Genomic DNA, 21,867 nt, shown 5'->3' on the forward strand with positions numbered 1-21,867 from the left:
GCAATAAGGACCTTACGAACTCTACCCTATCTTCAGGAAAGAGTTCGGAGATACATCTCCGAATTCACCTTTTTTTTATAAAAAAGAAGAAGAAGGGTTTATCCGGAGATACACGTCGGCATTGTCCCCTATTTTTTTTACTTAAATTACAAAGTGTGTCCGAAGATGCATCTTCGGAACCACCCAATAAAATATGCAGAACATATCTAACTTATTATGCAGAACAGATTTTCAAAATCCAAAATTTTCCCAAAAATACCATCCAATTTTATAACATTATCTAATATATTACATACAAAAAAACGTGTTACATTGTTAGATTACAACTAAAATGCATAAAAACATGTGTCACTGCATAAATTTATTGGTAGTTCATTCTTCGATATTTCCTTATTTGCTTATCTTTCAATGCCGCTTAATTTGGTAAACTCTTTCATCCTTTCTAAAAAGTGATTCAACCAAGTTTTAGCATCCTGTGCGAAATGTGTCGTCCATTCTAATGATGTATTTGGTATAGGACGTCCTAGTTTCAAATAAACCTAAACAAAATGTTGTTTTTTAATAGCCAACCTATACACATAATGCGTTCATATGGATTTTTTGAGGTGGCTTACTCCTTAGTAGAAAGAATATTTTCAAGAAACCGTATCGTGTTAAAACAATACACATCTTATCATAACCACCTAATATAAAGTGTTCCATTTCCGGGAAGTGCACCCATTTGTCAAACGGAGTCGGGCCATTAAGACAAGAAACTAGAGCATTGAGAATTACATTGTATTTTTCTTTGTTCTCGTATAAATTTGTGTACGATTCCCTATGCATATTCATCTCTTATATAAGATGAAGGACAAATAGGTAGTCATATTTTCCCTTACTGAGCAAACCCGAAACAACTCAAAAACCACAGTTGTCACATCACCTCTGACATTTACAATTCGCTCAATATATTTGTGTATAAAAAGTCACTGGGAGGAATTCTTTAGGTGTAACCTTCAGGAATGGATAAACAACAACCTAGCGATCCAGTTCCACACAGAAGAGAATAATCTAACAGGAGAAGTTTGGGCAACTACATGCCACTCCTTGTGGTACTGGAGAAACTTGAGAAAACATGATGAAAATTTCATCATGCCTAGTAATCTTTTACTCATAATTAATAACAGAGTCAAGGAATATCTCGCCTGCGAACAGTCTAACCGAACATTCATAGCAAGACATCAGGAGGTGAAGCATGTTACCTGGAAACCTCCAAGTCAGGGCTGGATTTGTGTTAATGTGGATGGGATGGTTAACAGTTCCCACAAGGCAGCTTGCGGAGGTATAATGAGGAACCATAACGGGGAGTGGTGCGGTGGTTTCTCCAAATTCATTGGTACGTGTAACATAGAAGTAGGCGAAACTTGGGGGATCCTGGAAGGTATGAAGTTTGCGTTTAGCAGAGGGTTCCGCTGAATAGAGATCCAATCAGACAACAAACGGGTGATCGATAAAATCAATGGGAAGAAATCCTATATTGGAGCAGTTACAGGGCTCTTAAGTCAAATCAACCAGATGCTCTTGAGCGATATCCATGTTAATTTCATCCACGTCTATAGAGAAGCCAACCGTTGCGCTGATGCAATGGCAAGGCGGAGTGTCAATCATGATTCTAGATCTCAAGTTTTTGATGTTTGTCCAGCTGATTTAATTTCCTTAGTGTCTCACGACTTGTCAGGGGTTACTACCCCTAGATATATCCTGTTGTAGTTTTGTTGTTTTCTTTGGGCTTAGGCCCTCCATCATTTCAAAAAAAAAGAAGTGGTATCTATTTAATGTGTTTGATTTTTGGTAATGGTGGTGAGGGAGATGGTTTGCTAATGTGAGCACCCTTGAAAACACTCTTTTGGGATTTTGGAGTCGGAGAATTCGGAAAGTGTGTGTCAACGTGTTCAAAGTATGAAGGAGACCGTCTCGTGGAGCCGTCACTTTGTGTCCGTTTGACCTTTTTAGGGGCACCCTTTATTTTAACTGGTTTCGATGGTGGTTTCAAATTCGTTTTTTTTATATGCAATATTTTGCAGTTGCTCTTTTCTAGATCAGCTTTCATGATTCACTCTTGGATGACTTCCAACTCTGTCATGATAGATATGTTTGATTTATCATCCTTCATCACACCATCATCACAAAAATGGAGCCTTTTCAATTAGTGCAAACTTCATCCATACATATTAGTTTTTTAAGCTTCATCTTCTTTGAAATTAAACAAGCACATGGAAGACTATAAGTCTTCCTAAGTGTGTGTCAACACTTTGAGCTATCTGAACCTATGTTATTCGTTCGCTTGGTTTTGTGAAAATTAAAAATCAATGTCACCCGAGATACCTTGCCAACCAACTATTAATAAAAGATGTTGTCTTTGAATCAGTGTTCTAACACAGTAATGCCCTGGCCAAAATATGTATGTATCTCATTATGTTAGTTTTAGAGCATTTGGTTCACAGAATCCCAATCTCGAAAAAAATCATCTTTACTATTTCTCAACCAATTCTTCAGTCTAGCATGTGCAAATTCAACTCTGTTAGTTGTTGTATTGCCCAAGTGTCGAACCTGGTTGGTCCATGCACAAACAATATTCTCTTTAACCTGATCCAGAATCGTGCCTTCAACATATTTCAGCAAATCTGGATATATCGTACACACATTTCTTCTGAAATGTAGAACAGATTTGGCATATAATTCTTTAGTGGAAGAATTTATTATACCATTCCATGGATCCATTATATTTTCAACAACCACACCAGGTTTGACAACTTTACCATCTTCACCTTTGACTTGTTTCGTGCCAACCGCAGATTTTACTCGACTTCTCACATTTTTGGTTACGTGATACTTACAAAATAATGCGGAAGAAGAGAGAAACACCGTTGCATCGAATTCATTAGTGCGGTGTCGCAATAGGTGGTTATGACTTGTGGCATATTTTCTTGATCCTTCAACATAGTATTGCACATTTCTAAAGCCCATGTAACGCTTTCATCTTTTTTGGATTCCAAAAATGCAAAACGGAATGAATAAATCATCTCCATAGAAGTGACCCCAACAATTTCCAAGAGTGGATGTCTATACTTGTTTTTTTTTGTATGTTGAGCAATTATTAGCACAGAGGGAAAGGTGTTGAACAACTTCACAAAATCATAATGACTCCAAAATATATCTCAAACGGTGACATCTATGATCTTGGTCCTATTACCGCCTTGTTGTCTCGAGCACGCACGTTGTGTTTTTTCTTGATATTTGAAACATTAAGAGGTCTTTTCCATTTAAAATATGCAAGTATGTTTTTTCGGCGCCACCATGTTTGCTATCATATCCGAAACAAGTTCCCTCTCTTCCGGAACAAGGCGACATAGAATTGAATGACCGACTAGCTTGTCAGTCAAGGCATGATTATGTATACCGAAAATGACATTAAATTTTCATGTCTTATCCTCCATACGGTATCAGCGCAATTTAAACAAACACTCCCATTTCCTCGATCTTGTGTCATCTCATTTTAACTTCCTAATCCTTTGTTGGTATGTGCCACTTCTTTCACATATCATTGTTACAAATGCTTGTCTTCTATCCGAACCATTATCAGACCTTCCAATTACAAATTTAAACCCCAATTTTTTGGCCTTCCTACGGACCTATTGTAACATATGTTCACGAACAATAAATACTTATTTATTTGTAAATTGTGCACTAACATCTACCTTGATAACAACCTACCAAGCACCCTGTTTAACATCATCATTTGCTTCATCTGATTTAACATCGTCATTCACTTCATATGGTTTAACGTCACACTTCACTTTGACCAATTTAACATACACACTCGCAATAGCTTTGGGAAACATATCCAGTTGCACCATATATATTACCATCAATAATAGATAAACAATGCGAAAACTAAAAATATTTGGACAATCTGGAGATACATCTTTGGACTCAACGTTCATTTTTCAGTTCAAAACTAAGATTAATGCAAGGAATGAGGGATGGAATGAATGATCTTTACTTGTAATTCTAGCTTGTTTGATCTATTTGATGTGATAAAATACCATAATGATATTTTGGTGTTGAAATGATTTTTTAGTTTAGCATGAGGAAATGATCATGCAATGTGGTGGTATCACTAATTGTTATTTAAATCAGTTGAGTGTATAACAAAACTACATAATTTAGTGTAGGGGTGTTTCGGAGGTATATCTCCAGATACACTGAAACAGTATACGGAGATGCATCTCCAGATCAAATTTTTTTAATACTGTGGTATATCTAAAAAACGTGAAAGCTAGAGTGATTTTGGGTGCGCCCAGAGATGCATCTCATAATGCATGAAGAGCAATTTTGAATTTCAAATATGTGATACGCACATATAAGGGTGGAAAAAGCATTTCTCGTAAACATATTAGAATCTGACCAAACTAGCACATTGGAATTAAGGATGTCCCTTTTTCATCTGAGGTTTTTTTATAAAAAATAATTAATAAAAAATTTAAGAAATTATCATCCTTTTAATGTTTTTATAAAAAATATAAATATGTAAAATTAATATACAAAAATATTAAACTAAATTTTTTTAAATTTATTAATTACTAATTTGATTTAAAAGGATAAAAGTCAAATGTATTGATATTTAAGATTTGATTTCGTTCTATTAAGCATTTTTCCTATTTTAATCATGAACAAGATTTTACAATAAGAGATAGTACAGGATGATATACTTAAATGAGTATGTGTTGAAGTGTTAAAGTTAGTTTTAGCAATCAAGATGTTTCGTTCGACTCTCACAAAAGAAAAACTTTGATAGTGTTGGTGATGAGGACATGAAACACCAAGAAATAAATCAAGTAATCTAAATTTTAAGAGATCATATGACAATGGCATTTAGTAGGAGAGTCAATAGTACCCTATTTCAATTCGTGACCAAATTGACGGAAGCAAGTGATCAATTGAGAGGAAATAAGACAAGAGTTGTCATTTTGATTCAAATATATGAAAAGGGCGTGACACATGGATTTAGAGGTGGAAAAACGGGCCCGTCCTGTGGGAAAAGTCCGTTTTGCCCGCACTTTTACGCGAGACTGGGTAAGGTTTTAAGCCCACTCCCTTTAATGTGTCCGTCCCGCCCTGTCCCATTTTTTTGCGGGCTCTTGCGGACATTAATTTTTTCATACAATTTCACTATTATTAGGCCTAAAAAGTTCAATGTCCGCGGGCTTTATCCGCCCCGCCCTCACTTTTTTGTGGGGCAGGGCAAGATTTTAGACCCGCACAATCAAATATGTCCGCCCCGCTCCGTTTTTTCGCGGGCTTTTGCGGGACAGGCCTAAACGGGGCGGGCATACCCGTTTCCCACCCCTACATGAACTTGATGTCTCATTGTAATATTTTTATTTAATCATATTGTAATAAAATGTGTTAGGATTCAGTTTTTAGACCAAAATAATTTAGTTTTAATTTTGTGTTAACCATTTTAATGCTTTTAAAACTTTAAATTAATATGAATTTTTTCCTTTTTCATGCAAATAATGAGCTGAAACTGTTAGGGGTAATTCAGAGGGGTCAACGAGTGAGCACTTTTACTTGGGACACACCTTTGTGAGAAACACACCACATCTCCACCTAAAACTTTAAGGTGATAGGTGAGTGGGTTCTCCCACTTATAAAGTGTTCATTCTTCCCTTAGCAACCTGCTCTCGAAGATAATGGAACCTTATTTCGATGTGCTTACTTCGACCATGCGCTATTGGATTCCTTACACTCCCCCTCAAGTGTGCGTCCATAATGCTCCCCTCTCATGTGAAATCACTCCCCCTCAAGTGAGTCCACAATGCTTCTCCTTATGTAAAAGCTTTCTCTTCCACATTCACTTGTATCTGTTGAATTTCTTAAACTACCAATTAGCCGGTCCCTTTCTCGAACCAAAGGCTCTGATACCAGAGTTAGGGGAAATTCGGAGGAGGTCAACGATGGAGCACTTTTACTTGGAACACACCTTTGTGAGAGACACACCACATCTCCACCTAAAACCTTAAGGAGATAGGTGAGTGGGTTCTCCCACTTATAAAGGGTTCATTCTTCCCTTTTCTAACAAATGTGGAACTTCTTCTTCACACTTGATTCTCAACAGAAACAAAGATAAGGCAAATCATTGAAGAGAGAAGATATTTGTAAAAGTGGCTATATATTGTTGAGAGAGAGAGAGATATTTGAAAAAATGGCTATATATGTTCTTATTATTCATCCTTATACTTATGAATTTAAAGTAAAATCATTGCAACCACTTGAATTAATGAATAACCACTCCTTCCACCACTTTTTAGTACGTGACTTCGCACCCCAAGAAATTACTAATAGAAATAATTACTAATAGAATAGTGAGTTGAATTTGTAGTATTTTATAAATTTTTATTAAAAATTTAAAAGTTATCTTATCCCTATAAATAAGAAGCAAATTATGAATAGAAATCAAGTTGAGTTTTGTTAAACAAGCTCACATTGAGTGAATTTGAGAGTTTTGCTTATTTAGTTTTGGATTGGTTCAAATTTTGATCTTATTAAAAAATCAAGTTTCTTGTGGTAATCTTCACTAAGACATATTATCATTTCAAATTCATAGAAGAATGTGGTGCCCCATTTCTATCTTTTTCATAAATTTCTTTCTCAAATTTTCTTTGTTTTATGACTCTCTCTATTTCTTCACCGTAAATCACAAGTTTTATAAGTGTATTAAAGTATTAAAAATATTTATCCTCCGTATATATGGTTGACATCACTTGAATTGTGAAAAAGGTGAGGAGTATAAATAAAGTAAATAAAAAGTTGAAACTGTTGAGAAGTCCGAAGAAGTAGAGAGCACTAACGGACACCTGATGCTCCATAACCACAAGAGAAGAAGACGCCACATTTCCATCCAAAATCTTAAGGCATCAGGTATATGAATATTTTTTTATAAATCTAACATTCCACATATTCATAGACGATGTGGGACTTAACCACTCACACTTGCACTCAACATTCTCTCCCACAAGAGTGAGTTTCTCCACATCTTATAACATAATTCAACACGTGATCTAGCCCCTGCTCCCAACCAAGTTAAACCACGACTCTCATACTACTTGTTGAGGAGATCGGAAAAAATGAGAGTACCAACGAACATCCAATGCTCTTGGACCACAAGAGAGTGAGGCGCCACATTTTCAACAAAAACCTTAAAGCAACAAGTATATGAATCATCTCCTTTATAAATTCAATATTTCACTCTTTCATAGTGGATGTAGGACTTAATAATTCGCCTATATTCTTCTTTAAATAATTATCATAATATGAAACTCCAATTTTTATGTGTCAAGCCTCTAATGATACAACAATAATACAATGTAAATTAAAAAATATATATTATTTGTATTTAATCTTTCTTTCAACTTTAAGTATTAATTTTCATTACTAAAAAAAATCTTAATTTAAATTTTATTTCATTAATATCACTATAGAAAAAATTAACAATTAAAATAACTGAATTTAAACTATAAAAATAATTCAGCTTTGACTCTGAAGGAAGCCATTCATAATCTAACCATGAATCTGAATAATGTTATTTTTGAAAGCGATTCTCAGGTAGTGATTCATGGAATTAATTCTACGGTTATCGTTAGGTCTGAGCTTAATGCTATTATCATTTCTATCCAAAGATTGTTAGTTCTGTTACAAACTTTGAGGTTAAGTTTATTAAACATCAAGCGAATATGGTTGTCGATTCGTTAGTCAAGGCGGCCAATTCTTGGTCTAGACGTAGTATCGTTAATGTTATTCCTCCTTGTATTGATTGTCATTTGTTTAATGAAATGAATTAAGTTTGTTCTTGTAAAAAAAAAACTATAAAAATAATTGAAAATTAATGAGAAATTTAAGAAATAAAAAAGTTAATAACATTTTTATAACAAAGACCATTGAGAATTATATTGAGTGTGATATATTTAATAAAAAAGTAATTTTGAAGTAATTATACAAGAATTTTGTAAAACAAAATGTTAATAAGTTGAAAAATAAGAAATTACGAGATAAAAGTGTAGAGCAAAATTGAATATAAAATTGAAAGTTTTATAAAAGTAATAAAGAGATGCAATTGTAATAGTAAAATTATAAATGTAAGATTAGGAGCAATAAAGGGATAAAATTGTTTAAATATAAGAGTCAAATGCATCTTTTCGTCTATAAAGCATCAAACTTGTCATTTATGTTTTGCCTTAATGGAGTAATATTTTTGTCTATGTTTTTGACCAACTTTACAAATATTTAAAACTCAAAAATAAAAAAGAACCAAAATGTAATTTTAAAAAAAACTAAAAAGAGAAGAAAATGGTATGCATTTAGCCAAATAAAAATTGAATGAAATATTTTCAAGTTTACCCCTTCACATTTCAAGCAGTTTTTTATTCAACATTGAGGGAAAAGGTTTTCTTAAAAGATAAAATAAAAGGGAAAGGGAAGTTAATTAGACATTTTTTAAATCAGAGATGAGAAGTTATTTGGCTTATGGAAAAAGAGGTAGTGATTTTTAACATGTTTGTTTCATTATAAATAATGATATATAAGCCAATAGGGATTACTATTTTAAAATATTTAGCACGCCATGCTCCTTTCAAATCACGTTAAAACAAAAAAAAACAAAAATAATACGTTTCATCCATGGCTCAACATTTTAGGCTAAGGTTGGTTTAGGAGAGTTTGGATAGTGAGAGGAAGGTTTGTGTCTATTTTTTTGTTTATCCTTCCCTCCCTCAAAAGCTCTCTCCAGTCTCCACCAATTTTATTTTAACTTCCAATGCCAAGTGTCAAATGCGAATCAACACGCTTATCGTGTACATCGGTAAGCCGCATTGACGAGCACACTGACAATGGAAAGCTTAACCCTTTAAAAATCGTCGATTTGAAAGCGAACCACTTTTACTGTTATTATTTCACACATTGTACTTTTACACTCAAATATAAAAAGGAAAATTGTGATCTAGTCACTAAATGTATTTTAGGTATAAGATTACCCATTACGCATGATGTTTATCATCTTCCCCTGCATCTTCTGCATCTTCTATGTTATCAATGACTTCTTCAATGTCATTTTGTTCCGAGAAAGTTTTATCATCATTACCATCAGTTGGAACTTCATGTTCCGTTGAGCTGCCTTGTGATGCAGAATCAGTGGACCCTGTGGCATTAGACACGTTTTGTTGCTTGTCCATCATCCCAGACAAGGCTAAACTCGGAGACCATTCGAGAACATCGTCAATGATGTTAGACACTCTCTTCTGATACCTGCAAAATACCAAAGCAACAAGTTGTAATGGCTAGAACGGACGACCGCAAGTAGTTTTCCATTTTTAGGGTTTCATTGATCCAACCTAATAGGAATTTAAGCTCTGATAGTAAGCCCGGTTATTCTCTTTGAAAGGTTATAAATATGTTCATAATGATGACAACTTACCTTGCTCTTGCAGCTTCATCAGGCGCATGATGCCTCAGCAGTAATATGAACAGCACAGCCACCACAGAATAGAAAATCCTTGTCGTCCACTTCGGCTTTTCCTCTTCATCTTTCTTTGGCCAAAATCTGAACAACTCTCGCAGTGTTGCTTCCTCAACATTGATGTTAGGGAAAAACCAGACCCGCTTTCCAACAAGAATATATAGAACACCAAATACTGCACCTCTTACTGCAGTGTAACAAAAAATACTCATGAGGCCCAAGTAATGGGTACATAATGCATTTATCAAGCAGATTTACACATAATTGGCAACAACTAATCTTAATGCACTAGGTGCATTTTATTCAAAACCAGCATATTCAATTTCCTCTTTCTTCCATCATAAACATTAATATTATTTAGGATGAAAACTACAAATAACCTTACATACTCAAAATCTATGCAAACCCCTTTAAAGCTAAAGAAAACCACTGGGAAAACCAGCACAAGCCTCAGGGCAGGATTGTCACGTCTCACAAACATCTTCAGTTCAAGGAAGGTCTTAGACAAATCATAATAATCTAGAGGAGTCGTGGAGGTCTTACGCTCATGGATAAACAATTAAACATCCTAGAGATCAAACTAATATTCAATTTCCCCAACTAAGGGAAGAATATCTAAAAAAAAATTGTCATGAATAAATGATGCAGTTATATACACGGTGTAGAACTGCAACATATAATTGGCTTAAGATATGAAAAATTGCAACACTCGATAAGGATATTTACATACAGAAGTGAAGAAATTAGGCAAGAGCAATCGAACAATATGGAAAAAGAATAGCTTACCCAAAAGTAGAGAGAAGAAGACAATAAGGATCCCACCGCATGAGTAAATTATTAAAAGCTTGCAGCTAAGAGGATACACGGGAAATAAGCAAATAGCCAATGTCAACACGGGCCAGAAAAAGGATAAGAGTGTCTGCCAAAGTGGATGGCGTTTTACAAATGCCCATGCATAAAATGTGTCATTTTCGGAAAATACTTGTTCCTGACAAAGATAATCAGACTATGTTAGATTCAAACATAAAGACAAACGCAATCACTAAAACTACCGCAAATTAAAAAAAAACAGACAGTATACTGATACTAACATAAACCATGCAACAGAGAAAGTTACTTACAGGGAAAATCTCTAAATGTGCAGGCCAAGTAGACAGCTTTTTCTTCCCAGGACGGAGAGTTTTTACAACACGATCACAGCGCACTAAAAGATTCTTTTCAAGCAAAATGTTGGCAATATCCTCTGTTTCTAAACTCCTATCTGATTCCAGAATGCCTTTCACCTCTGGATGATTTTTCAAGAAGCTCACAAAATCCTTCCCTCTGAAATACTCAACCCGCGTCTCTTGTAGAACAGCCCATCTCGAAACCAACTCCTTATGGTCTCTCACCTTCTCAGCAAACACCTGATACACATCCTTCTTCACAGCTTGTTTCTGTAAACAAAAAATCCCAACATCAACACAGTCAAAATATAACACAAACATCTTTTGCATGTCACATAAAAATGAGAAAACCCCAAAAATAAATAAAAACAAATCTCAATTTTTACATAGTTCACAAAATGATCAAGTGCCCAGGGAATATAAAGGTTTATAAAAATCATAAATTTTCATTAACCCTAGATTATTTACATCTAAACCCACAAACTCAATAGATCAATTATCATGTCAATTAGAACTATACTTCAATTTCAACTTCCCCAATTAAAAAAGCATCAGGAAAAAAAATAATAACTTCAGCAAAAAAGCAAAATAATGTATTAAAAATAAGCTCAAAATACGATTATGACACAAGAAAAAAAACAGTTTTTTAACTACAGTTGTTTGATAACAAAGTTCCAATCGCAAAATACTGAAATAAAAACTCCGTAAAAACACAAAAAACTGAGTAAAATCAAAATTTCGATCTAAGATTTTTCTAAGCGACGAAAATGGAGTAGAAAATGCAATTAGTGGAGCAATCAGTGCAAAAATGAGACATTAGAGGTGAGGAATTGGAAATTGGGAGAGAATTGAAAACCCTAGAGAGAGAAAGGGAGAGAGAGAAACCCTAGGAGGTGCGTCGGAGGTGAGATCTGGTGCGGAGGGGCGTCGCACGCGTTTCTTCTCAGCCGCGCCTCCCGATGACTTCTTCATTTTTTGAGTACCCTATGTTTTCTCTCTCTAATTTTTCTCTTTTTAGTACAAGATACATACAAGTTACAAAAGTATAGAGATATTTAATTTAATTAATATTTTTATAATATAATATTTTTATATAATTATAATTATTAGTTAGATTTTAGGATCGACCATCACTTTTATTACATGAATAAGATGGATTATAAAGATTTGATTTGTACATATACCAACAAAGATAAAGATTTCATTTCTTTACATAAAATTGTACAAATATCATATACAATTCAATTAGACAAAAAAAAAAGATTTGTATATGATTTAAAGATAAAATTATTTGCGATTCATATACATTTCTTTAGACAAAAAAATTAAATTTTAAGCAGTTAAAATTTGGTTAATTTTTGGATATTTAAATTATAAAACAATTTTTTATTAATAGAAATATAATAAAAATATTACAAAATAATAAATTTAAAACAATATACAATATTGAAAATTAAAAGAGAAAAAAAGTGATACGTGTAAAATAATTTTACACCGTCAACCAATTACAGTCAGTCATGTATCCAATTAAATCACTATTTTATTTTTAAAAAAATTTAATGACATGACAGATTGATGGTTTTTATTATTAGATCATAGTGTAAAACTATTTTATAATGTTGTGAATGAATATTCATTAAAAACTCAAATTAAAATTATAAAATAAGAAAATCTATTATATTTAAAACAAAAGAATTATTAAAATTAAATTAAATAAATAAATAATATTAAAAACAAACTAAAACCAGCGAATAATAAACTGACGCAATATATTACTAATAAAAATAAAAATATATAAATGGTATTTGATCTGGTTTAAACGGTTTCCATAAAAGAGAATTTAAATGTAACAAGAAATATTAAATTTTTTACGATTTTTATTTGTATAGATTTGAATTTGAAATTTTTTAATATACACTTTATACATTTCAAAATTAAAATTATAATATATTGATTACTTTTTTATAAGGTGGTTGGTTATTCAAACTTAGTCAAAGAGAAAATAAAAAAACAAGTTATTTGTCATATTAAAAAAAATCATTCAAACTTTCTTTCAAAAATAATATTCATTAATCGTATAAGGAAAAAATTCAAACAAAAACTTACTTTTTCTCAAAGAAACAAAAAGAAAGAAATTTACTCCTAGATTAGAATACTCCTTTCTTCATACATATAAGTTGTGTTTATTAAAGTTTTTTTTTAGATAAGTTCGACATGTTTAAATATTAATTTTTTTTTAAGGATTAGATTCTTATATCCTTCATTTTTTTTCTTTTTTATTTATGTTAAAAAACAATTCATACAGATTAAAAAATATATAAATGAGAGAAATATATATATATATATATATATATATATATATATATATATATATATATATATATATATATATATATATATATATATATATATATATATAAATATTGTTGATTTATAAATATAAAAAACTTGTTTACGTTAATATATCAATATAATAAAATGTTGTCATGGATTGAATCATAGACCAATAACTTACATTTATTCAACTCCACAAAAAACATACGAGTGAGGAACACACTCACCCGAAAATATTTTATTGAAGTATACTAATCTCGTGTTGATGTATTGTTATTTATTAAAAATACAAATCATAACATATGTCAAATTGAGAGTGATGCATATATTATTAATTATACAAAAGGTAGATGGTAAGTTGATTATGACCATCATATAAAGGTTGTTGTGTGGTGGTTTTGGTTCTTCGATAATCAGTGATGGTACCTGCAAAAAGGCACGACAATAGGGCAAGGTGGAGACTGATTTTAACTTCCCTGTATCCAAACTTGAATTATAGTTAAATAGATGTTCTCGGCCCCAAACCCAAGTGGAAATAAATAATTGAACCTAAAACTTATCTCGAACAGGTTCTGATATCCATGCCTCTCCCTTATCTCTATAAGTATGAGTCCGAGAATAAATGTGCGTGATTTAAGGCCCCACTTATATAGAAAAAACAACTAGAATTATTCCTAGTTTGTCAATAGTAGAATGCGGGTAATCGTTAGATGGATATCAATGATTGAGAAGGAAGCAATGTTGTGGTCATGTGTGGTGTCCAAGGATGAAGGTTCACCTATACATTCATGATTAAAGCGTTCTTATGGAATTTTTTTCTAGGGTTTCATGCAAACTGGTTACTTCACTTTTTAAAGATTCACATGTTTCACACTAATTCAGTTTCAAATATTGATGTCTAATATCAGTTATTTCTGAAATTCTGGTATCAGATATGTGATGTCGAATGAGATGTCACGACACAAATATCTGTTGGTAACTGTTGGATAAATAAATCCAGCGTCACCCTTAGGGATTCGAATGGGCTTAACATCCCAACCCATGGCGCCTAGAGAGAGCTTACAAACCTCGCTTTAGGTGCAGCCCCTGAGGGCTCATACTATAAGGAAATAAAGTTGCGCCCTCACTAACAGCAATTGCTTTTAGCGCAGTGGTAAGCGCTTGATCCTACAAGTGGTATCAGAGCATGGTCATGGGTTCGAATCCCCCCGGCTGACACTGGGGGGGGGGGGGGGGAGATTGTTGGATAAATAAATCCAGCGTCACCCTTAGGGATTCGAATGGGCTTAACATCCCAACCCATGGCGCCTAGAGAGAGCTTACAAACCTCGCTTTAGGTGCAGCCCCTGAGGGCTCATACTATAAGGAAATAAAGTTGCGCCCTCACTAACAGCAATTGCTTTTAGCGCAGTGGTAAGCGCTTGATCCTACAGTAACAATTATGGAACAAGACTGCAGTAGTAATGAAAATAGTGCAGAAAGATAAATAACACAAGGAATTGTTTACCCAGTTCGGAACAACCTTCCTACTCTGGGGGCTACCAAGCCAAGGATGAAATCAATATTCGATAGTATCAATTCGAAGCTAAAATCCCTCGTTTACAACTCCTCACTTAACCACTACCCCTCTTATGACTTCTACCTAAGACTCACCTAGGTATGAGGCCCTCCTCAAATCCCCTCAATCACAACACCCTGTGACAAACAACACAAACAAAAACCGTAGAAGACACTTTTCCAAAACACACAATTCTCAGTGCTTAAAAGCTTATGAGAACGACACTACTCTCCTTGCTTAATAGCTTCCGAGATTAAACAAGCATTCAACGCCTACAGGTTTGTGAATGCACACATATGGAACTTACAACACACATAACAAATAAGGATTCCTCTAACCCTAAAAACACAAATATCAATTCCACTTAAAATTAGGTATAGGCCAGTCTGTTTATAGCATTAGTATTGACTGAATCGGGCCTAAAACCGCAGCAAGGAGATTGCACAAAGTCTGTTGCTTGATCTCCAAGAAAATAGGTTTTCCATCCAATATTTCCTAAATTGTCTCCAATTGTGGAGATTGTGAAAACCAACAAATATCTCTGATTGAATCAATCTTAGATGCACATCAGCTAACCGAATATTCCATAATATTCTATAGCTAACAAAACAATTGATATACTTGACAGATCAGCTCCAGCTCACACGCCTCAATAAACACGATGTCATACCAGCAATGTTGTGACATCTTGTTCAACATGTTGAAACCTGAATAATATTCCTTTATATTCAACATGTTTCAGCCAGGTTGGTTTTACCAAAATGCTTGTCAATCTTAGAGAAACTACAATTTCTTCCCTAAGAATTTTATTACTATTTCAAGAAATTCAATATACTCTTCTAAGTCTTTAATATTCTTTTCTAGTTTGTTATTCTCTTTACTAAGATTAACACTCAACTTGAATATTTGATCCTATTTTAGAGATGATACCTTAATGTTATCTTCCTCATTGTTGACTTTGAATCAACCATATTCTTCCTTTGTTGTCCTTTGTTGTTCTTTTAGAGATAACATTGATCGTTCATTTATTATAATTGTTCTTTCAAAAGGCACCTCTAGTGTTGATCCTTCAATTACTTCTTCTGATTATCAAAATGATGACTATTCTAATATCCTTAAATTCATTCCTTAATCTTTTAATAATTGCATTAATTCGTAATGTTTCTCAATGATCTTCTTCTTGTTTTTAGATTATTCATGGAACTCAACAACAACACTTCTATCTTTCGAATCAAGAATTAGATCATATTTCTAGCCTGAATTCTTTAATCTAATATATTTGTTAGATAAAGTTTTTAACACAACCCCTATTGATTCCAATGCTTTAGCACAATCCATGAACATTGCCTTCATATTCATTTGGTGTTTCATATTCTTATGTGTGTGTGTGTGTGTGTGTTTTATTCTATATTATTTAATCTTAAGAGAAACTCTATGGATCGTCTCAATAATGTCTCATTATTCCTTGGTTGATTACAATTAAAAACACAAAAGTATTTTCCGTTGCTTAGAGCATTCATCATCAAGTCCTTAGCTTTACAATCGACTTTAACTTTTGGCTTATCATCTTTAGTCCAAAGACTATCTGGTTTATTTTCTATTTTATTATCAATATAATAAGTAGGAATAAACAAACCATTGATAATAAAATACCACGTTTCAAAATCATTTGCTTTAACAAATAATTTCATTCTTACTTTCTATAAGTCAAACCTTTCATCATCAAACGATTGAGGTGTATTTATGAAAAAACATTTGTTAAAAATAAGTGTATGCGGTTATCATTCTACCTCCTTAGATGATTAATCTTATAATAGGAGTTAGGTTATGATGCCACTAGTTGGACAAGTGACTCCAGACATAAGAGGATGCTGAATTTTGTAAGTTGAAAAACGATTTCCAATTATGAAAATATTGATTTATAAAAAATGTTAAAAAAATTTAAACCAAACAAATAAGAAACAGTAAAATATTTAAATGAATTAAAGTGAGAGAGTTCGGAGATAAGGAAATGCAACGCAGAGAAATAAAAGTTGAATTGTAAAGAAATGAGGGAAGAGAGAAATGCACCAGCAATTTATACAGGTTCCTCTTAATCACTTGCTTACTCTTATCCCTAAGAATTCCTTATTGAGAGTTTCTACTATATATGATGTAAGCTTTTCAAATTTATGCCCACATAGCTTCTTACAGTTGAACTAGAGTTTTACAACAGCTATCCTCTAACCAAACATGAGATTTTACACCAGGACAATATCATAATAACTTCAATTGTCGTGTCAAATAATACTATACTTCAATTTCAACTTCCCCAAATAAAAAAGCATCTGGAAAAATAATAATAACTTCAGCAAAAACCCTATCTAGAAAAGAAAATAATGTATAACAAATAAGCTCAAAATCCACTTATCACACAAGAAAAAAAACAGTTTTTTCACTACTGTTGTTTGATATCAAAGTTCCAATCGCGAAACACTGAAACAAAAACTCCCTAAAAACACATAAAATTGAGTAAAATCAAAATTTCAATCTGAGATTTTTCTAAGCACTACAAGAAATTTGACTTATAGCGACTGCCCAATTTTGTAGGTAAAGGTCATAAAATCGTGGGTATAGGCCATAAAACCTATACCGACGGTATTTTGTTCCGTGCACTTTGATTATCCTATACCCATGGGAATTTTCCGTTTCAATAGCCTATATATAGCTACGGAATTTTGAGGCCGTTGGTCAATATCGCATACCTATACCCACGAATTTTGACACTTTAGTTAATAAGATTTCTCACGCCTTTGTTTGTTGGTATAGCTTTCACAATATTATTTTTTTTCATTTTTTTAATAATAATAAAAACTCTCTAATTTGTAGTCCAGTATAATTATAAACGAAATTTTCAATTAAATTAAAAAACTAATATGTCTCAAATTAACAAGTACTTTAAAACATTAAAATATTGTCATTAAAATAAATCTCTCTAAACTGATAATGTACCAAATAACTTAGCATAACAAAAATGATACAAATTTGAAAACAATATGACATTCACAATTTGCTTCTAATCTGTCATAAAACTACAAATCTAAAAACTAACAACCACCAAAATAAACATGTTCATGACATCTCTTCCAAGCAATAAACTATTGTGGCTTGCAACCAAATTCAACTAGAAAGTAGCAGCTTCCAAAATCAATCAAATAGAACAACAAAAAACACAGTACATGACAAAAGACTTGTCAAAGACAAAATAAGCTTCTAATTTTTCCCTCTTTGATCTTCGTTAGTGTATGGACTTGGTGAACCTGTTTGACCGGGAGAACTAGAAGCTTCTGTAACCTATAGAAAATATATAAAAAAAACAAATTACAAACTCAATTTAATTCATAAATAAAACATGGAAAAACATTCATTTTAAAACAAATGTCATAGAACAATTAATTAGTAACATAATCAAAATATCAAATAATTCTAAAAGATATTAATTAATTAACTATCTACATAGTTGATGGTACTTAATTTGTTATGTATCATATAATTCTTAAAACAACATGTAGCTTATTCACTTAGAATTTCAAGTTAATTGTTTCCTGTAGCTTCTAAAATTCATCTTATTCTATGAAGCTTTTGGAATGAATTGCATGGTGCTGAAATTTAATATTAAAAGTATCTATCTACATAGTTGGTTTGGCCGATTATACATATTATTAGCTAGTCTCACAACCAAACAAACCCTAACTATAAACTCAAAGAGTAAAATAAAATATATCTGTCTAGCAGCTCGTAAAATGTCATTCACATCTTCTCCCGTAAATCAATTTTGAATCAATGACAGCATGTTTGCCAACATCACACTTGTACTCTCTTGTTTTTCTTCCATTTGCTTCTGTTTTTCTTCCATTTGCTTAACTTTATCACGTAACTCTTGATTTTCAGACAAAGCGGCTTTTAATTTTTTGGGTTTGGGAATCTTGCCCATACAACGCACACGACCTTTCTTTTCAGGACCTTTTACTTTAGAGTATATATCATCCTTCCAGGGCATATGACTTTGATTCTCTTGGACCAATTGAGATGTTGCAGCCTCACTATCATGTTTTTTATTTCTTCCTGGAACATTTAAAACAAATGAAACAAAAACAAGCAATAACAACTTCCATCCAATGATGTCACCAATTGCAAAACAACACAAATATATTAATACTAATTGAAACTAATTGCAATTAAATCAAATCAAGTCAAGGAATTACACAAATTGTAAATGATAGAAAATAACACTAGATACTAATATAAAAAACTCTAATACAACACCCATATGGATCACCTAGGTAGCACTCTAATGCCACCAATAAATAAACATAAACAACCACAAGAAGCAAGGAGCACTTGAACCTAATGTAAAACTACTAAATAATAATAAACAATAAAGTACTCAAAGTAGCAGAGAGAAGTTGAACCTAATGTGAAACTACTAAATAAATAAACAAAATGCCACCACCCAAAATATCAGAAAGCATCAAACAAGCAAATTAGAAGGCACAAACAAGAAAGCCCAGAAGGTACAAACAACAAAAACCAGAAGGTACAATGTAAAAACAAAAAGGCAAAAATTATGAAGACCTTATTAGGGATGAAAATCAAATAGATAAGAATGAAATAAAATCTTACAATCAATCTTGCAGCTTTTTCATTGACAATTGAACCATCTTTACGGGTACGGGTATCAATGTAAATCTCTTTACGTTTGGGTGATACTCCATTGCCATTTTTTTTCTAAAATCAAGCAAACAAGTTTATGAGTGATTTGTATTATAAATACAATTTACTTTTAAAAAAAGTTCAAATATAAACAAACCTTTTCATCTATCAATTTTGGGAGACTTTTTGTACCCATACAATGAACATCTTCAAACTTAGCACGGTTTTGTGCATTGATTTTACTTATTTTCTACAATTTATACAACATAATATTAGTTAAAATAAGATAATGTAGTTAAAATACAGTTCATGATATGAAAAAATTTATTTCAATTTAACTTACTTGTCCATCTTGAGAAAACCAATGATGAACCAAATGTCTACATTGATTTGGATCAACCCTACTATCTGGTACAACAGATGCAATTTCTTCTTCCGTTTTACTTGGGCCATATGCCTTTGATTTTAAATCGCTCTTCCATTGTCTCCATTTCTCGTTCATCTCAGATTTCAACATTTCCCTTGTCGTGTCATTTATAGGAGGAACAAATTCAAATTGGGACTAAAAAAATAAAAAAAAATCTTAAACATACATAACATAAAATAAATGATAATATAAATTTTAACACATCATGATTTAAATATAATATTATAATACCTCTATAGATTTCAACATCTCTTCTTTTTCCTCATCAGGCATTTTTTTCCAAGATATGTATTCAATGGAAGCATACTGATTCCTTCGAACCATACTTCCTATGAAACGAGTAAGAGTAGTCCCTTCCTCACCAATGGGTCGACCATACTTATCCAGATTAACAATTATGAAATCACCAGAGTCCATGTCCCATACATCTAACATTCTTGTCAGGCCTCTTAATTTGTTAGGTTTAACCTCTACAAGTAAAATAATAGAGACATAAAACATAAAACTTAATGCTTACACAAAATAAATTATAAAAATAAAAAATTATATATAATTTATACCTTTGTCAATATGAGCTTCTTCTGCTTCTATATCAGAAGGAATGGAGTAGGAATCTTCAGACTCGTGTGTTTCATCTTCCATATGACTAGGGTTGGAGCGAATTTCTTCAGCACTACTTCCTTGGGCATGAGTTGAGGTTCTTTGAATTTCTTCAACATTATTTCCTTGGGCATGAGATGAGGTTGTATGAGTTTCTTCAACATTACTTCCTTGGGCTTGATTTGAGGCAGTATTTGTTTCTTCAGTGTTACTTCCTTGGGCCTGAGTTGAGGTTGTAGGAGTAACATTACTTCCTTGGTTTGATTCTTTTAATATGCGGCTCCCGATATTTAATTTTCTCTTCCTTCCCATTGTTGTAATACTTTCAATTAAGAAAGTGAAGGATTAAAACAACCTTGAAACTAAATTTTGACATAAAATAGTATATGATAAAAAAAGCAACAATATGATTACCACAAAATACAAATGGAGTAGAAAAGGTAAATAGTGAAACAATCAGTGCAAAATGGGGGCATTAGAGGTGAGGAATTGGAAATTGGGAGAAAATTAAAAACCCTAGAGAGAGACAGGAGAGAGAGAAACCCTAGGAGGGGCGTCGGAGGTAAGATCTGGTGCAGAGGGGCGTTGCACCCGTTTCTTCTCAGTCGCGCCTCCCGATGATTTCTTCATATTTTCAGTAGCCTATATTTTCTCTCTCTATTTTTTCTCTTTTTTGTACAATATACAAGTTACATTATACAAATATTTAATTAATATTTCTAATATATAACTTATTATATGTAATTATTAGGTAGATTTTAGGATCGACCATCACTTATATTACATGAATAAGATGGATTATAAAGATTTGATTTGTACATGTACCAACAAAAAATAAATTATTCATTTCTAAATTTTAAATTGTATATACTAGACAAAAAAAATTAACTTATATGATTTAAAGATAAAATTATGTGATTCGATTCAGTTTTAAATAATTAATTTAAAAAATTTGATATGATTCAATTTTATGTGGTTAAAGTTTGACTAATTTTTTAGTATTCAAATTACAATTTTTTTTTTTATTAATGTTAATATGATAAACATACTATAAAATAATAGATTTATTATATTAAAAATTAAAATTATAAAATGAGAAAATTAAATATATTTAAAACAAAAGAAATATTAAAAGTGAAATAATTAATTAAATTAATAAATAGTATTGAAAACAAATTAATATCCATGAATAATAAATTGACGTAATATATTATATTTATAAAAATATATTAATGGAATTTGATTTGGACCAATTTTAAAAATGTAATACAACGTTTGATCTAGTTTGAACGATTTTTATAAAAGAGAATTCAAATGCATCCAAAACTATTAATTTTTTTTTTATTTTAATTTGTATTGATTTGAATTTGAAATTTTTTATCATACACTTTATATGTTTTTAAATTAAAATTATATTATAATGACTACTGTTTTTATAAAGTGGTTATTTAAACTTAGTCAAAAAGATAATAAAAAACAAGTTATTTGCCACATTAAAAAAGTCATTCAAACTTTCTTTCAAAAATAATATCCATTC

The 21,867-nt window shown here is 32.0% G+C and overlaps 2 protein-coding genes across 3 annotated transcripts; both read right to left on the bottom strand.

Annotated features, from left to right (window-relative positions):
* Positions 1 to 8,958: 8,958 nt before the first annotated feature.
* LOC131662239 (uncharacterized) lies at positions 8,959 to 11,761 on the bottom strand. Its single transcript, XM_058931966.1, has 5 exons — positions 11,605 to 11,761; positions 10,675 to 10,989; positions 10,340 to 10,541; positions 9,512 to 9,740; positions 8,959 to 9,342 (listed from the first exon to the last, which is right to left on the bottom strand). The coding sequence occupies exons 1-5, from the start codon at positions 11,689 to 11,691 to the stop codon at positions 9,075 to 9,077; spliced, it is 1,101 nt and encodes a 366-aa protein (XP_058787949.1). The 5' UTR covers positions 11,692 to 11,761; the 3' UTR covers positions 8,959 to 9,074.
* Positions 11,762 to 17,605: 5,844 nt separating this feature from the next.
* On the bottom strand, positions 17,606 to 20,740 carry LOC131662238 (uncharacterized). 2 transcript variants are annotated; one of them, XM_058931965.1, is made up of 6 exons: positions 20,291 to 20,740; positions 19,962 to 20,200; positions 19,647 to 19,865; positions 19,461 to 19,553; positions 19,274 to 19,378; positions 17,606 to 18,715 (listed from the first exon to the last, which is right to left on the bottom strand). In XM_058931965.1, the coding sequence occupies exons 1-6, from the start codon at positions 20,640 to 20,642 to the stop codon at positions 18,617 to 18,619; spliced, it is 1,107 nt and encodes a 368-aa protein (XP_058787948.1). In that variant the 5' UTR covers positions 20,643 to 20,740; the 3' UTR covers positions 17,606 to 18,616. The 2 variants fall into 2 exon arrangements, with proteins under 2 accessions (XP_058787948.1, XP_058787947.1); XM_058931964.1 differs by lacking the exon at positions 17,606 to 18,715 and having other exon boundaries at positions 18,722 to 19,378.
* Between the last annotated feature and the right edge of the window lie 1,127 nt (positions 20,741 to 21,867).

Source organism: Vicia villosa, linkage group LG3 (assembly GCF_029867415.1).
Source record: "Vicia villosa cultivar HV-30 ecotype Madison, WI linkage group LG3, Vvil1.0, whole genome shotgun sequence".
Lineage (NCBI taxonomy): Eukaryota > Viridiplantae > Streptophyta > Magnoliopsida > Fabales > Fabaceae > Vicia > Vicia villosa.

Excerpts from the sequence above, each read along its gene's own strand:
- LOC131662239 (XM_058931966.1), bottom strand. The coding sequence starts at position 11,691 with ATGAAGAAGTCATCGGGAGGCGCGGCTGAGAAGAAACGCGTGCGACGC. Across the intron at positions 10,542-10,674 it reads CACATTTAGAGATTTTCCCT|GAACAAGTATTTTCCGAAAA; the intron begins GTAAGTAACTTT and ends TATCTTTGTCAG. Across the intron at positions 9,741-10,339 it reads CTTCTTCTCTCTACTTTTGG|TAAGAGGTGCAGTATTTGGT; the intron begins GTAAGCTATTCT and ends GTTACACTGCAG.
- LOC131662238 (XM_058931964.1), bottom strand. The coding sequence starts at position 20,642 with ATGGGAAGGAAGAGAAAATTAAATATCGGGAGCCGCATATTAAAAGAA. Across the intron at positions 19,554-19,646 it reads GGTTTTCTCAAGATGGACAA|AAAATAAGTAAAATCAATGC; the intron begins GTAAGTTAAATT and ends TATAAATTGTAG. Across the intron at positions 19,379-19,460 it reads CAAAATTGATAGATGAAAAG|AAAAAAAATGGCAATGGAGT; the intron begins GTTTGTTTATAT and ends GCTTGATTTTAG.